At 38.0% G+C, this 16,915-nt stretch overlaps 3 protein-coding genes across 4 annotated transcripts in view; 2 read left to right on the forward strand and 1 right to left on the reverse strand.

Moving 5' to 3' along the window:
• Positions 1-370: 370 nt before the first annotated feature.
• On the reverse strand, positions 371-4,568 carry tmem203 (transmembrane protein 203). The gene is made up of 2 exons (XM_042509367.1): positions 4,480-4,568; positions 371-3,077 (listed from the first exon to the last, which is right to left on the reverse strand). The coding sequence occupies exon 2, from the start codon at positions 2,828-2,830 to the stop codon at positions 2,414-2,416; it is 417 nt and encodes a 138-aa protein (XP_042365301.1). The 5' UTR covers positions 2,831-3,077; positions 4,480-4,568; the 3' UTR covers positions 371-2,413.
• A 280-nt stretch (positions 4,569-4,848) lies between these two features.
• On the forward strand, positions 4,849-12,299 carry alad (aminolevulinate dehydratase). Its single transcript, XM_042509223.1, has 12 exons — positions 4,849-4,919; positions 6,436-6,561; positions 6,690-6,740; positions 8,041-8,137; positions 8,515-8,650; positions 8,762-8,845; positions 8,941-9,029; positions 10,325-10,380; positions 10,471-10,558; positions 10,643-10,729; positions 10,853-10,982; positions 11,713-12,299. The coding sequence occupies exons 2-12, from the start codon at positions 6,443-6,445 to the stop codon at positions 11,769-11,771; spliced, it is 996 nt and encodes a 331-aa protein (XP_042365157.1). The 5' UTR covers positions 4,849-4,919; positions 6,436-6,442; the 3' UTR covers positions 11,772-12,299.
• A 2,889-nt stretch (positions 12,300-15,188) lies between these two features.
• LOC121959522 (atrial natriuretic peptide receptor 2) overlaps positions 15,189-16,915 on the forward strand; it is a 71,298-nt gene continuing 69,571 nt past the window's right edge. For both annotated transcript variants that reach the window (XM_042508868.1, XM_042508869.1), the window contains exon 1: positions 15,189-16,060. In XM_042508868.1, coding sequence (XP_042364802.1) covers positions 15,364-16,060 — 697 coding nt within the window. In that variant the 5' untranslated portion in view covers positions 15,189-15,363. The remainder of the gene's footprint in view (positions 16,061-16,915) is intronic.

Below are 16,915 nucleotides of genomic sequence, written 5' to 3' on the forward strand. Positions count from 1 at the left end.
TATTCTTGAGTACTACAAATGATTACTGTTCCTCATCAAACATTTATCACCAAACCATAATTAAGGCTGAGGTGCACAGGAGGAGAAATAATCAAAATTTACATTTGCATGATCGTCTAAGTTGATTTGATAGAAATTAAAGCACAGCTGGTGTACATAGAAAACACTGCTTCATTAATATTTCTGGGAATTTGAGTACTGACATAAAATAGGAGTTTTCCTTGTATTAAACATACACTTTTGTTTTTTGCTTTTTTGCTTTGAGGCTATTTTTTTATTATTTCATAATTTTTTCTTTTTTAAAATAATATATTTCCTTTGTTTTTTTTATTATATTATCAATTTCTTATATAATTTTTTCCGGTTTTAATCTGAAATATTGCATGGACAAGACATGAAATTCTACAGATTTACAATTTAATCAATCACTTAACATGTCTACATGCAAAAATAATGCTTATCCTGAGCAAAACCCACAGAAAAACATAGGATAGGCCTATGCACTGTGATGCATTTTATTGAAGTCTGCAAACTGATTTTCACCCTGTGCTGAATTTACTGTACAACACCAGAGTAAGCATTAACACATATTAAAATAAATAAATTAAAAAAAACAACAACAAAAAAAAACAAAAACGTGCAAACATAAATATCAGTATGGTCCTTTACATTATGGTGTACACACTATATAAAACGCCAGTAGTGCCATCTTGTGGTCCAGTAACAGACTTAGACCGACTACCACGTTTAAATATTCATTAGACACTGGATAAATGTTGATAATTTATTTACATGTATATACAGATGACAATAACAGTGCCATACAAGAACATAAATAAGATTTGGTGAATTTCTTTCCAAAAAAAAAAAAAAAAAAAAAATCAACATATACATATTACACAGAATTTCACATCCGGAATTACCTTAAAATGAGGCCTTAAATACATGCAGCACATACACAAGGTAAACTCAGATCAAATATGTTACATACTGTACAAATAAACAGCAATATTCAGGGAAGACATGTGCACACAACTGACTGCTCGCGGAAATCACATTCAGTTCTTCGGGGGGAAGGGGACTGTGTGAGCAACTCTCCCTGCAACAGGCAACAAAGTGAGACACATGACAATAAATCAAATTTTGATGGCGAGCAATGTCTTCTTTTGGAGGAGAAAGCAACAAAGCTGCAGCAACTTCTAGAACTCTGTTACCAGTGACATTTGCATGGGACATTACAGCCATTCAGTTTCACCTGTTTATAAAATTTTCATGTGTACAAGTACATTAAAACACAACTCCGGTATAGATTTTCCTCATGGCTCATTGTCTACCACTGATTGCACAATGTAAAGGCACAACATGTCCCAAATACACACATACTGCTCTGACTCTTTAACCCATAAGTATATATGTATATCATCAGTATATAAAACTTACAGCTATAATTGACCCGGCTGAAAAGGGGGTTCAAAACAACTGGGAAAAACAATGAATTCATTGATATTCATTGAATTTACTCCCATTCAGTCTTCAGAATGAACTTAAGGTTTACTACAGCAAAAGGTACCATTAAAGGGGAACTTCACACGTTTTAAAAATGTATACACATTATTTGTATGGTCCAAGACTGTCCAAAAATGTTAGTAAAAATGCAAAACTCTTCCAAATCCATAAACTACAGTTCTGAGACTCACATTTGTGATGTTATAGCGTATAAAGTCTGGAGCTGCTCCATCGACAATAAAAAGTAACAGAAGTTATGGACGCTGAAATCAGAAAGGGCAATGTTCTGAGTGTATGGGTACATTTTCTGTTTCTGAACTAATAAAACTATATTAGAATAAAGCTCATTTTGCATATAAAAAAAGAAAACAAACATTGTGGATCCAAAAAAATCAGGCTCCCATTCATTGTCAACGGAGTCGCTCCAGATTTTATACTTGGAGGACATCACAAGTTTGAGATTAACTTCAGGTTTCTGACTTTGAGGAAGAGAGGAATCATGTTCATACAAATTGACTGAACTTTCCATGGAAAACACATATTGGAATTCTTAATTTAGGTGGTGTCCCCTTTTAGGTATGTTCACGCTGCATGGCCAAAAGCATGTGATCACTATAAGAGCTTCCACTGTTCTGGGAAGAGAAATACTGCATTTATAACTTTAGCAAGTAATGACATTTTTTGATCTCTTTGAAGCTATTAGACACACAAATGTATACAAATTCTAGTGTGAATCTGGGAACATCTCTTTGAAAAAACTGTTTGGGTTTTTTAGTTGTTAAAAAAAGTAGCAAAGAGCCACAAGAAAAATGACACCATTGTTATGTTTTAAATCTCTTATGGCAGATGAAGATTGCTCTCTGTTCTTGTGTCGTCACTGAAGCACAACCTCTAACACTGCCTCTCCTCAGTTGACACGGCATGCTCGTATCATCAACAGCTGCAGCAGGATAAACAGCGGCGACACGATGAGGCCAAACCACAGGTCTCTGGCTTGCTCCTGCTCCGCCAGCTTCTGGCACAGCAGCACCTCGCACACCAGCTTCAGACTGAGCACCGTGAGCACCCAGAGGAGCCGCAGCACCGCCAGACGCTTCTCATTCTCCTGGTACAGACGGATGGACACGATGGCCGTGAAGTAGGTACTGAGGCCATCGGCAGCAAATAACGGGACGAACACCAGCCACCAGCTCAGCGTGGGGGTGAACATGTCAGCTCGCAGAGCAACCAGCATGCTGAAGATCAGCAAAGCTAGCAGGTGGAGGAAGAGTTCAAAGGTGGCGAAGCCCAGCCACTGGACCAGCTCCCTCAGGGAGAACAGCATGGCTGAGGACAGCAGGGGCTTTCACCAGGGACGGACTGACTGACGCACTAAGCAGCCCTGGTTAGGGGCCAAAGTGCTCCACAGTTAAGGTGGGAGAGGGTGGAGGTGAGAGGACACTGGTTATGCCAGGACAAGAACGGTGAGGTGCTGCAGAGATGATCCACTTGGCTACATTTTCAAATCCAGCCAGAGGAGGATGATCGGGGAGGAGACTGCAGGAAGTGCTCCCAGTCTCTGGAAACCCCTCCTGATGTTTGATAACGAAAGAAGAAAATCAGAAAAGAGGATACAGTTTGCTATGTCCAGTGGCGGACGAAGCATTCAGATACGGTGAAAATACTCTGTTCCAAGCAAAAGCATAAAAGAAATCATATAAATAAATATAAAATATATATTTTATCCTCTCCAGCTCAAGAGTACTGACAAGATCATAAAGCCAATTTTAACACTGGGGATGCCTCTGCGTTTCCATAACATTAGCATTTCTTTTTTCAAATGTCTCATACATATTAAAAATGTATTTCTACTCAGGCTCAATTCTTCAATCAAGTAAACCTATTTTATCTTTATCTTTAGTTTATCTTGTAAACCTTTAATCAATATTTTGAGAAAATAACAGTGTAATGACATCTGCAGATTTTTGCTTTTCCTTTAATTTAGTCCTGGATTTCTAGGTTGGGTGCTTCTTTACATTTTTCTTTTTTTCTGTGTTTTTCTCTCTTTTTTCTATTGTCTTTCTTTTATTTAAGAAAAAAACGTGTAGGACAGTGGTATCTGTGTTAGTTTACCAATACTCAATTCAATTAAATCCCTCATTCTAGACTCAGGGTCCACATATTTTTAAAAAAAGACAAAACATTACAAACAAGAGATACATACATAAACACAGTACACAATCATGGTATAAAAAAAGATATGATAATAATTAATAATGATTTATATCGTTGTATATATTTGCTCACGATTTGTGCAAATTAGCGTCACTTTCAATTAAATGTTTTACATAAAAGCTAGAATCACAGGACTGCTTAATATCTTTCTCCCATAGGCTGCTGAATAGCTGATGTATCTGACTTTATCTGCATGTTACCCCTTTCATTTGACACTTTTTATCTTCATACCTCTACTGGACACTTTTTAACTATTTTATTTTATATTGTTTTTAGGAACTGTGCTTGTTCCTTCTGTTTAATTTTGTATATGTTGCACCTAAGATTGCTGCTGAGAAACGCTCTTTCATTCTGCTCTGCATGTAAATGTATAGCGAGACAATAAAGCTGAATTGAAATGAAACACTAATGTAGAATAGACAGGGCCCAAATCTCACTTAACTACTTAACAGCTGACGTTAGTGAAGATTGGCAGCAATTCCAGCTATCCATACTTTCATCACATTGTCAGCTCAATTTTCAGACTACTCAACTTCAGTTACATGCAATGTGGTATTTATAAATTGAGTTAATAATGTCACGCAGTGTAATAAACGTTACATATCAAACCAAGCTACAATCACATCGATGATGCAGATTGTAGCCGATGACTACAAGCTAACCACAGTCACAGATGATACAGATAAAGCGGTTAAAACAAGCACAACGCACGTATAAGCTGTTACACAGTGAATTTTAATGTAAACACGTATTACTTACCCTTAATAACACGCAGGCGTTTTCTCCTCCATCCAACTAGATGCGAAACTGTCAGCACACAAGGCTAACAAGATGTTAGCATCATAGCTTCTTTTTTTCTCTCGTTGTCTCTGACAAATATCGCGAGAGTACACCCGGGGCGTACGGTGGCCTAAAGGACTAGCTTTTGCTAGCTTTTGTTTATAACAGTTTGCAGAGTTATAAGGTGCCGATATAATATTTGTTGGTGGTTTTATTACATATTTCGGTTTAAGTCTTTAAGCAAAATAAAGAAAAAAAGGATATACCTCGAGATATCAAAGGGTCAACGTGAACAAAACTCCCGTCAGTAGGTGGCGGTCGTGCGTCATCACGTAACGCGCGAAACGTCGGGCAAAACCGAAGAAGAAACACTGGTAGTTGACTGAAGTGTGGAGAAGTCGGACTCACACTACTCACAGGTAAGTACAGTGTCTTTAAATAGCATTTATGACGTTTGGATCCATATTTTTTGTTGTTAAATTCCACACTTAAGTCTTTAGTTGCTGTGTCTCGTGGCTATAACAGCCCACGTGCATTGCGTCGTTAGTATGACGGTATTTTCGCAGCCAAGGTTACAAATGACATGTTAAGAGCAACTTAGCCTGCCTTGGTTCAGTGGCACACGAGCAAACTGGCGGTGAAAATGCCCAAAAATTATACACACGCGCCTGTTTAAATGCAATTAAAGCGCTGTTTTGGCATTTTGTTTCAACACGCTATGTTTTTTTTTAATTAAAGCTGACTGCTCCGTGTCACAGAAATGTCTTGTCATCTTAAAGTTGCAGTTTTGAATTTACATCTGCCACTTTGCTTCATGTCCGGGCTCTCAAGTTTGATGATTAATGTTTTATGAACGCAGCAAGTAAGCACTGATATTACATGCTCCTATTATCACATCACAATTTTAATGATTTTAACATTTGAAAGAAAAGCTAATTTGCTTAATTTTTTTTAAAATATGGGGAAAATGCAATGAACAGCTGAAGAGGAAACGACCAAAAATTTAGAAAAAAAAAGCTCAAGGAAATGATCAGAAAACTTGAACAAAAGAAAAGGAAAGGAAAGAAAGAAAAAACAGTAAAACAAAAACAAACAAGGAAGTAATCTGGAAAAAAGGTGCTGAAATAATAATAATGAGTCTGTAAAATAACTTTAAATATATAATTGTAAAAACTCAGTTCACTTGTGTCCTTTGGTCAATTCAGATCTCTGATCACCAATAATTCTGTCACAGTCTGCAACTGTCTTAAATGACTTTTTTCTTTTCTTTTTTAAATCTCATTTTAAATTTAATTATTTTAGTTGTTGTACAGTTTTGCATGTAGTTTTATGTGATGTATTTTTCACGACATCATTGCAAATGAGAGCTTGCGCACAATGATCTATCGAGACTAAGTAAAGATTGAATGAAAATATATAGTTTTTTGGAGATTTTATTATTATATTATATTATATTATTATATTATTATTCTTGTGTTTTCAAATGAATGCAACCCAATTTGCTTAATATTTGTGACCGTGTATGAATGCTGCACAATCCTGGTTTTAAAGGGTTCACAAATTATTGCTCAGATTTATTATTAAGTATATTTATAATTGAAGAAATAATATTGTTCTGCTGTATAAATGTCATGGCTGCTAAAATAAAACATGTCTATGGAGGAAAACATGGTGAAAAAATGGCCAATAAAATAAAACGTTCCTGCCTAACAGAGTTTGATAACCTGCAGCCAGTTTACTCAGCAGTGAGGCAGAGCGAAGCTGCTGTTTGGAGAAGCAGCATCACGCATGCCTGATCATTTTTAAACGGTCGGTGACCGAGCTGAGATGAAGCTGAAGAGTGTGAGAGCGGTATTCACATTCAAGTCTAAACAGAACCTGACCTCTTTCCTGTGTTGCTCTCTGTGTTTTATCACAATGGTCTCTCTGTTTCAGAGCAAAGATGCAGACACCAGCGGAGTCCATCCTCCACAGCGGCTACTTCCACCCGACGCTCCGATCCTGGCAGACCTGTGCTGCTGATTTAAGACCTGACAATCTCATCTACCCCATCTTTATCACGTAAGTGAAACCTCTCCCTCAAATGTCTCCAAATTCTCCAAAGGTTTACTAAAATAAATGCACAGGAATCAGACTTCTTGAAGCTTAAATGATCTTAATCTTGTTTTTTTTGTCACTCTCTCCCACAGAGACAGTGCAGATGCAGTGGAGCCCATTGGCAGCCTGCCGGGACAGGCCAGGTAAGAGCCCATACTGTAACAACAAATCCGATCACAGCCATCCCATAACTGCAAATCATTATAAAAGCACCTGTTTTTTTTTGAGCAATTTACCAAACATGTTTCTACCTATTAGGGAAAACCCATTGCAAGAGCCACAATGTGTGAAAATTAGTTCATTCAAATATCATACAAAATTCACTGTCAGACAAGTACATGATATGTATAAAGCATTGTTAATGTACAAAAATGAACAAAGATAAAATGAATTTATGTTGATTTTCTTATATTACACTCTCTTTAATTTTGTTAACCCTTTCAGACCTAAGAAAATTGGATTAATATCTTTTAAAATCATAGGTGAAAGGCCATAAGCAACTTCATAAGAAATGACACAAAATCGAACAAATATTGTAGACAGTACATAAAAATTACATAAATTAGAAAATAAAACCAAAGAAAATTAAAGTAAAAGAGTAAAAGAACCCCCCCCCCCCAAAAAAATGGGCTAAAAAATGAAAATTCTGTAAAATAATTTTAAATTATTTTATTATTATGATTAGTATATAAATAAATTTTTATGATAGATTATACTTTTTAAAATGTTTCCCTTGCTATTTAAAAAAAAATTCTCCTCAAAATAATTTCGTGCAATTTGTTCTCACCAAGTTGCTCTTTGCTCTTTTTTTCTTATGTTTTCAGATAAAGCAAACCAATCAGCTCAGACTTTTTTTTTAAAACAATTGTTAAGGTGTTGAAGCACAAGAAAAGTGATGTTGATCCAGGTTTCAAAGGGTTAATTGACATCTTTTGCAGTGTAATTGAGCAGAGAGCTGCTTTAGGCACGGCATGTGACTAATGTCATTTAAACTTTCTTCAGTAAGCTTTTTATACTTGATAAAATTGTGACTACAGCTCATGAGTGGGGGGATTAAAGTGTTTATTTAAACAAAAATCACATGAGACTCACACATTGTCCCCCTGCAGCTGTGAAACCTTTGAGGGTGTTGTCTTCAGATAAAAGCAGTCAGGCAGGGCGGACCCAGAGCCAAACACTGGACCTGGACCAAGATAAGAGAAGAGTCCGTTAGACCTTTATTGCCTACAACTAAACCAAAATACAAAACCCCTCCTCGCATTTTGTGTCCTTCTGAGGGGCAACAAAAGTCCCACTTTGAAATGCGAAATTTTGTTGTCAGTGACGTACTTTTTCATCTTGAATAAAACTTGACGAGGTGGATCACTTTCATTGCGATTTCAGTAACTCCCTGAAAGGCCCTCGTGTGTCTTTATGTTACATTTATGTTTTTCCCGTCCGCAGGTACGGGGTGAACAAGCTAGAGGGAATGTTGTGGCCGCTTGTGGAGAACGGCTTGAAATGTGTGCTGATTTTTGGAGTCCCTGCAAAAATAGAAAAGGTGTGTAAAACTAAAAGAGGGGTAAAAAGACATGCTATAAGGGCAGTTCACCCCAAAATCAAAAAATGCTTTTTATCTCACATGCAGTGCTGTTTATTAATTTAGATTGCTTGGTGTGAGTTGTTAAATGTCGGAGATAGCCGCAGAGATGTCTGCCTTCTCTCCAATATAATGATAGGAGATAACACTTGGCTTTTTGAGCTCAAAAATGCTTATTTTTGATTGTTGGGTGAACTGTCCCTTTAAACACAGTAGACTGGAGGCTGTTATAGCACATAACAGATTTACGCCCGTGATTATGGAATGAGATGTTCAGAGTGGCAGCAAATCTGTTTCTTTACACTCGAATGCACTCTGATCTCGTCTTTTCCCGTCAGGACGACAGAGGTTCAGGTGCCGACACAGACGACACGCCGGCTGTTCTAGCAGTGAAAAAGATCAGATCTTTGTTCCCGGAGCTGCTGGTGGCGTGCGATGTCTGCCTGTGTCCCTACACGTCACATGGACACTGCGGTCAGTGTGATCCTGTTATTTCACCTTAAGGACGGCGTTAAAGGACAGAAATAATGTGCACTTATCTGGATTTTATTGCTAGTTAATTTTTTTAATTTTTTGTTCCTGCAGGTATCCTGAACGATGACGGTACTCTGAACAATGACGCCAGCTGTCTGCGTCTGGCAGAAGTGGCGCTGGCCTATGCCCGAGCTGGTAAAACTTGTTTCACGTTTTTCAACAAGTAATGACTGACAGTGTCTCGTCTTGCATCCCTATTCATGTTGTCTCTGTGATGTGTTGCTCCGCAGGCTGTCACATCATCGCTCCCTCTGATATGATGGATGGAAGAGTCCGAGCGATAAAACAAGCCCTGATATCCAATGGTCTGGGAAACAAGGTAAAGGACCGAATCTCCCTGCAGTCTGAAAAAAAGATATGTGTACTAACTAAAAAAATCAAGCATACCTCAAACAAAGTCTTACAAAAGCTCACTTTAGTCTCAATTTTTATTTTTTATAATAAACAACTCTATGTTAATTCATCTTTTTTTGTTTTTTTCTTCAAATGTATCTTTTAATTTATTCTTTTATTGTGTTTAATTCTATTATTAGCACTATTATTTTTGTGTTTACTACTAAAATTCTATCAGTTGTATTTACTGTTATTAGTATGGGTTACTATTTTTGTTTTGTAATTGTTCTTCTCTTGTTTATTTCTACTTTAATTATTTTTTCTGGCCTTAGTTTGGCATTATTGTTAGTCTCTTATTGTTATGTTACTTCTGCTAGAAACCCTTCTTCGTTCTTCTTTGCCTTGTTTGTCAAAGTACTTTGTAAACTGTTTTTGTTGTTTTTCTATATAAAGTTAAGTTAAACAAGTTAGTACTCAGGACTTTCAGACATTCCTATCTATTAAACAGTTGTATTATATATTATACACAAATAGTGTATGTAGCAACTTTGACTCAGATAGGACTATATTTGTCCTTTATTTAACCAGGTAAAAGTCCCACGGAGTTAAAAATATTTACAAAATTGTTGCAACAATAACCATAACAGACAAATACACTTATAATGTCACAAATGACTGAGCACAACATCCAGTTATACTGCAGTGCAAAAAAGACGTAATACTTTAACAGGTACAATTTTCTGAAACAGTTTCAGTGAATAATTTAGCAGGATTCATATTGACCAAGAGTGCTATTTTCATCATCTTTTAAATTTGACTTACATTCCCCCATAGTATCAGCTCCAACAAAAGTCGCCAAAATCTGATGTTTACTTAAAAGGAGTAAATAGTGCATTTGTTGGGGACTATTTCCAGCTGCACATTAATACACAGTTGGCGTGTATTGAGTGAGTATTTACAGCAGCAGGAGAGTGTCTGAGGGATTGACTCGAAATGGTAATCAAGGAAAATTTCACCCAGAGCAACAGCTTGACTCATTGATGTGTTTCTAATAGTTTTTCGACAAAAAATGGAGCTCTATGGCACAGATGAATAAGATATATCAGGCTCTGCATACACACTAAATACTTGCCAGTAGATAAATTCACTGTTGGTTTAGGTATTTTATTGGAGTTTGCAGACACTAAGAAAAGCATATTGCAATTTTATTATAAAGGATGTAATAAGATATTTTTAGAAATCAGTTTCTTAGCATTTTCATCTCTTTCTCTCCTTCTCCAGGCCTCAGTGCTGAGCTACAGTGCAAAGTTTGCCTCTTGTTATTATGGTCCTTTCAGGTAAGGAAGTGCTTCATGATCAGGTGTAAACGGTAAAAGAGCACTTTGAAGAGAGAATGGACAGAAGCTTTCTGCTTTGTTAATATACAGAGACGCTGCGCAGTCCAAACCTGCGTTTGGGGACAGACGCTGCTACCAGCTGCCTCCTGGAGCGAGAGGACTCGCCGTTCGGGCTGTGGTGAGTTGATTTGTGTGTTTACATTCGGGTAACAGATGTTATGCCGAAGCAAAGACACGATGTCTCTGTCGTTCTGTGCTGCAGGAGCGAGATGTGAGAGAGGGAGCAGATATGCTGATGGTGAAACCAGGTCTGCCGTATCTGGACATCGTGAGAGAAGTCAAGGACAAGGTGTGTAATTAAATCATTGAAGGCCAGACATATTTTGCAATATATTTTGAAATTTCACTGTGCCTTTTGGAGGAAGATTTCACTTTGAGGTAATCTTGTCTTTTTTCACGTGGGTCTCTTTAGTTCCCGACTCACCCCCTGGCGGTGTACAACGTGTCGGGGGAGTTTGCCATGATGTGGCACGGAGCGCAGGCCGGAGCGTTCGACCTGCGGGCTGCTGTGATGGAGGCCATGACCGCCTTCCGCAGAGCAGGTGAGAGGAGAGCAATTGACACCAAGATGACAAAATCAAAGACCACATCTACACTAAATTGGCTAAATTTGAAAATGTATATTTGCCCATCCTTCCACGCTGAGGTGCCGTTTTTCACACTCAAAAAGGGAAAATGGATAAATCTTGTTTTCTTTTAGATCTAGTCAGCTTAAGATCTCCATGTGTTTGAAACGAACTGGGTCATACAACACGTCGTCAGGCTGTGGCTTCAGACAAAAGAGTTTCCAGTTTTTCTTTATGGTCACACTTGAAGGTGGCGTGGAGAGCGTAATAGACAGCCTCTCCTCGAAGTCATTCATGGTGCTGCACAGTTTTTTATGTGCCAAAAGTGACCGAAGCCGTGAAGAATGAAAAAAAGCAAAGTAAAAATACCTATTTTGATACCTCCCCACACCTTACAAGTCACTGAGCGATTTGGTGGTATTTAAAGTTATATAAAAGTCCCATAGCTTGCTACACAATGTCACGGCTACATAAAATAATAAATTCAATTTAAAAATGCAGTAAACCATACAAGACATGATGAAATTAAATAATAATAAATGAGTAGTAATAAAAACAGTCCATCTTTTGTTTCTTTATTCATCTGGATTTTATGCAGTTTTTAATTGTGTGCAAACTAAACTATTTATTGAAGTGCATTAAAACATTTCAGTACAACTCTTAATTGTACCTGATAGTTATTATGTTTCCCCACTCTGTGATGCAGGTGCTGACATCATCATCACCTACTACACACCTCAGCTGCTCAGCTGGTTGAAGGAGTAAAGAGCCAAAATCTGAGGCCAAAGGACGAATGGACCTAGAGACGGACCAACAGACAGACAGACCCCTTTAAAAAGTACAAACCTGCTGTTGACTCAATCTAACACAAAGCGCTTTGGGAAACAAAATGTATTAAAGCAAGCAACCTGTTTATTCTTAGGCCTTTTTTTTTAGACTTTTTCTGTTATAAAAATTCAAATATCGGTATGCACATGTTTATCAGGTTGATTATTTTTAAAGAGTAAAGTTATTTTTTCTGTTTACACTTTTAAAGGGCTAATAGGGAACTGAAAACAGAATGTAAAAGCTGACAATCTTGTTAGTTTTTTGGCAGGAAGTGTCTCCTATGTGTCATTGGGATCAGCATTAAATGAAGTCTCTCTTTACTAATGTGATTATGGAATGTATATTTGTATGAATTTTGGCCATAAAAATGTCTCATATATATGTTACTGCTGCCTGAGCTCTTGCACTGTCATCCCTTAACAAGCTCTTATTGACCAGAGGGAATAAAATCATTCATTAGAGCTATAAGTATGTTTTCTTTTTCTTTTTTAAGTTGATGCATGTTAAATATTGTGCCAACTCTTCACTTTGTACAATGCAGACAGACTGAAATTGGCAATGCTCAAACTAAAAAAAAAAAAAAAGTAAAAATAGGTGTTTCCACAGCAGTAAATATAAACTTTGTTTTATTTATTTATTTATGTTGATGGGGTATTTTTTTCTTTATGCTGCAGATGGTTGAACTCCTTCACTCCTGGAATATTTCTGTGTCGATGACAACAAAAATGACTCATTGCCAGACTAAAGGAGTTAAAAGGTGGATGTTTTTGAAGTGTAAAGCCCTTGACTGCTGACATCCGAAAAGCTCTAATAGGATGAATCATTAACGTTGGGTAATTCAAAGTGCTGCTGTGTGGGCGAAGGCTATTACAGCTGGACAGGAAAAACAAAAACATGCTCAAGCAGCAATCAGCAGCATCCAGGCACAGAGTGCTGTTTTAATTTGGTAAAATAATGTGGGATATGTTCTTTCACAAGTATCCTTTCATATCTTTTGTTATCAAAATGACATTTCAATCATTAAGTTACAGTCAATTGAGGCTTTAAAAGGGCTGCAGGAAGAGATAAACTGACCTCTCTGAAGACATGCATGTGCACAGACTTGGTGTTGGCTGTACATTAGGGACAAAACTAGTTTTAGATGCCTGTGCACACTAATAATATTCTCTAGTAATATGTCTAAAACCATGGGAATTAAATTTTGAAATGTGTTATCTTACCTAAACTTTTTGGCTTATTACTCCAGAAAATGAGGCGATGTCTATTTACAAACCCTTGAATGATTTTAATTAGCAGTGTAGCTCTGGGAATGGCAAAGTCAGTAGGCTGGTCTAACACTTTGGAGTAGCTACCGGTTAAAAAATGTGTCATCTTTGGCAACGAATTATTATAAATAAATGAATACACTGCAAATTTGACATGTTTTCGTTGGAAAAAGTTTCAGTCTTGTGCATGCTGGCTCACTGTCACAGTGTCATGACATATAATAAAAAATAAATAAAAATAAATAATAATAAAAAATAAATAAATTAAAAACAATACCAACATAATTATTAGTATTATACTACATAATAACAATTCAGACAAAATTTATTTATTTCGCATCTTCCAGAGTGCTTCACAAAACCGAATAAAACAAGTTAAAAACATTTAAAAAAAAAAGAATACACCTGAGAGCATAAAGCATGCAACAATTAAGCAGATAAAATCATTGAAAGACAGTTGAATAGAACATGTATTAGTAACACCCGTTATTTTCCATTGCATATGATGTTTTTGTACCATGAGTGCGTGGCATCTAAGGTGAGCTAGCATTTGTGTAAAACTACGGTGGCGCGAAAACGCGTGCTTCCTTTGTACCTTCTTGGCTACTGTACAAACAACATGGCGAACTCAGGGAAGCAGATAAAGAGGACCCTCTATTAAAGACTCTTTCTAAGGTAACAACAACACAACAGTTCCTATTTTCATTTGGTTATAAGCTAATGAAGACATAGTTATAAGTACTATATACAATTTCAGTCAATAGATGCAAAAAGCTCGACTCTAAATCGCGACCTTTCATGTTTTGATAAGGATATGCTACACGAAGAAGCTAACGTTTAGCCTCCTGCCGAGATTTTGGCCAGAAAAACACACTAGCGTTTAAATCACACTTTTACTCGTTTTTAACTAACTGATAAACACTTTTGAGTCACAGCACCGAGTGAGGTGAATGTCTGACAGAGACGGATTGACGAATAATAGCAGCAACAGGAGCTAACAAAAGACCTGCTGCTAGCTTATTAGATTCACCTGTGCTTAATTAAAGCGACGGGTTTACACACTAAGAAAATGAGTTAAAAAATGTTGACTGGGGAATATGGAAATGAAAATAACTTAAAAACTAGAAACTTTATCCGAGACTTGAATGTGTAAACAGACTCCCAGTGTCAAAATCTAAAGAGTGAGGGTTTAAAACATCTTTTTGGGTGGAGGGAGCCATCATCCTCATTATTAAGGCGTAGCCAGCAGGAGGAGCAAGTCAGTCACTTTGATTGATCTGCTGCTATAAGTGTCAGTCAAATTAACCATCCAGTGTACAGCATCATCAACAAACGGCCATTTATTTACTACAGCAGCTGACATCTGCAGAGACGCACGAGATCTATTAAAAGCTGCACGTGCGTGGACCCCTAAAATAATCACTCAGCAGTGATTACGCACTGGAGACTGAAACAACTGTAGGTCTGACTAGTGAAATATCCGGCAGAGGGCGACTCAAGCCTGTTTGGAGAGTTTTATTTATACGCTGCAAAAAATAGACTTGTGAAATATTTTAACATGTAATTCAGTTTGTCGCAGTTTTCTTTATAGTCACAGTTTTCATTAATGACTCCATGGCTCCATGTACACACGTGCTCCTTATTATTACTAAAAATATTATTATTATTACGATTTGTAAGTTTATTTTTAGAAGTCAGTCATATAATGCAATGTGATAAAATAAAACAGATCTTTTATAATTTATACTCATATGATCAGATCTACACCGAAATTATTGTCTAATTTCAGCTGAAACACTATAAATAACATGTTTACTCTTAAAAAAATAATCATTTTAAAGGCAATGGTCAACTGATAAATGAGGTGGACGTTTCTTGCAGTGTGTGACGTGTGGGGGCCGAGCGGAGGGCTGCACTGATTTAAGTTGCAGTCATCTGGATGGATGTTATCACTCTCCGGGAGACTGTCAGTGTGAGGACCACGCTGCGCCGGAGGAGTCGCTTTGGGAAGTACATGAACTCCTTTTAACGTGGATTTACGCAGCGGAGACGCATGGCACCGCCGGGCTGGCGCCACAGGATGATACCTTTACCGACTTTTTTTGACATTTGAGAAAGAGAGAAGGAGCCAGAGCGCGTGGGAGACGGTTACTTATGGTGTGGTGTCAGGGTGCCACAGCCGGCCGTGTCTCCTCTCCAAGCACCGGTGCGCTCTCCGTGGCCGTACTTTCCTCTGCGGGACTTCCAAGCGGCTGGGACGCGAGATGGGCTGCGGAAGCGCGCTGGGATGCTGCCTGCTCGTTGCGCTCTCCTGTTGCCTCCTCCCCGGCTGCAGAGGTAACATAACCGTGGCGGTGATGCTCCCGGACAACCACCACAAGTACCCGTGGGCTCTGCCGCGCGTCCTCCCGGCAATCCTCATGGCGCACGAGGATCTCCATGGCAAACACGGGCTGCTCATCGGTCGCTTCATCAACATCTTGAACTACAGCACCGAGGACCCCATCGCGGGCTCGTGCGCTGAGAGCCGGGCGCAAGTTGTCGCCGTGGATGCCAAGCTTTACATCCGCCCGGACGCTTTCTTCGGACCCGGGTGCGTGTACCCGCTCGCCTCCGTGGGGCGTTTTGCATCCCACTGGAAACTCCCACTGATCACGGCAGGGGGACCCGCGTACGGCTTCGACAAACGAGAGGAATACCGGACCATCGTGCGCAGCGGGCCGTCCACCACCAAGCTGGGGGACTTCACCAACGTCCTGCACACGCACTTTAACTGGACGTCCCGGGCCGTGGTGATCTTCCATGACCTGCGGCACGACGACCGGCCGCACTACTTTCTCTCGGAGGGGATCTACCTGAACCTGAAGGAGGAGATGAACATCACGGTGGAGGCCCAGCCGTACGAGGACGACTACAAATACTACAAGGATCTTATCAGTTTCATGAAGGAGCGCGGGAGAAGTAAGTCCATGCACTTTAAACTCAGCTGATATTACTTTAATAAATGTTTAAAACCGATTGCCTTGATAAAGGTTAGTAAATATAACTAGTAGTTTTAATTTAAGTTTATTTCATACCAAATATTTAAGTTTGCTTGTATTTACTTAACTTTGTAAACTTAACTTAAAAATGAGTGCATTAACTTGTTCTCTCTAAGTGATAGCAACTTATGTTAACCAAGTTAGTCTGGCTAAACTTGATCATGACAATGACAGTTTTTCCAATGATGAACTTAGGAAATCTGTGAGTTCTGTTTTGTTAATATGTTTACGAACATACAAATATGACTGACTAGTTTGCAACCAGCAAAATACAGATAAATAGCACAGTAAACTTGGTTTACTGAAGTTGCTAAAACTTGGACAGACTGATTTGATTAAACTTGTCATTTTTAATTTGCAGTAGCTTCACAAAATTAAGTAAAATATAACTTAATGTGAAGTAAACTTCTCAATTAGATTTAAAGAAAACAGAAATTAAGACTAATCGTTATATTTACTTACTTTTCTACATTTAAATTTTTAACATTCTTTGATGGATTTCCTAACTGAGTTAGTTAACCAAGTAAGTTGGACTTAACTGAACAGTTGCATGTATTTTGCAAGTTGGCTGAAGCTTGATTGAGTATTTGAATTTGTGATAAAAAGGCATGACACATAGTACTATTGAATCTTTAGTAATGTCAAAGAAAAAGATTAAGTCTGAATATTCATTTTTTAAAATTTTTTTTTTTATAAGGCTTTTAAGTAGATATGTTTTCTGTAATTTTGTTTGTTTTGTACAAACACTGGGCTTGTCTTAAGATGCTCAGAATGG

The sequence above is a fragment of the Plectropomus leopardus genome, chromosome 20, assembly GCF_008729295.1.
Source record: "Plectropomus leopardus isolate mb chromosome 20, YSFRI_Pleo_2.0, whole genome shotgun sequence".
NCBI lineage: Eukaryota > Metazoa > Chordata > Actinopteri > Perciformes > Serranidae > Plectropomus > Plectropomus leopardus.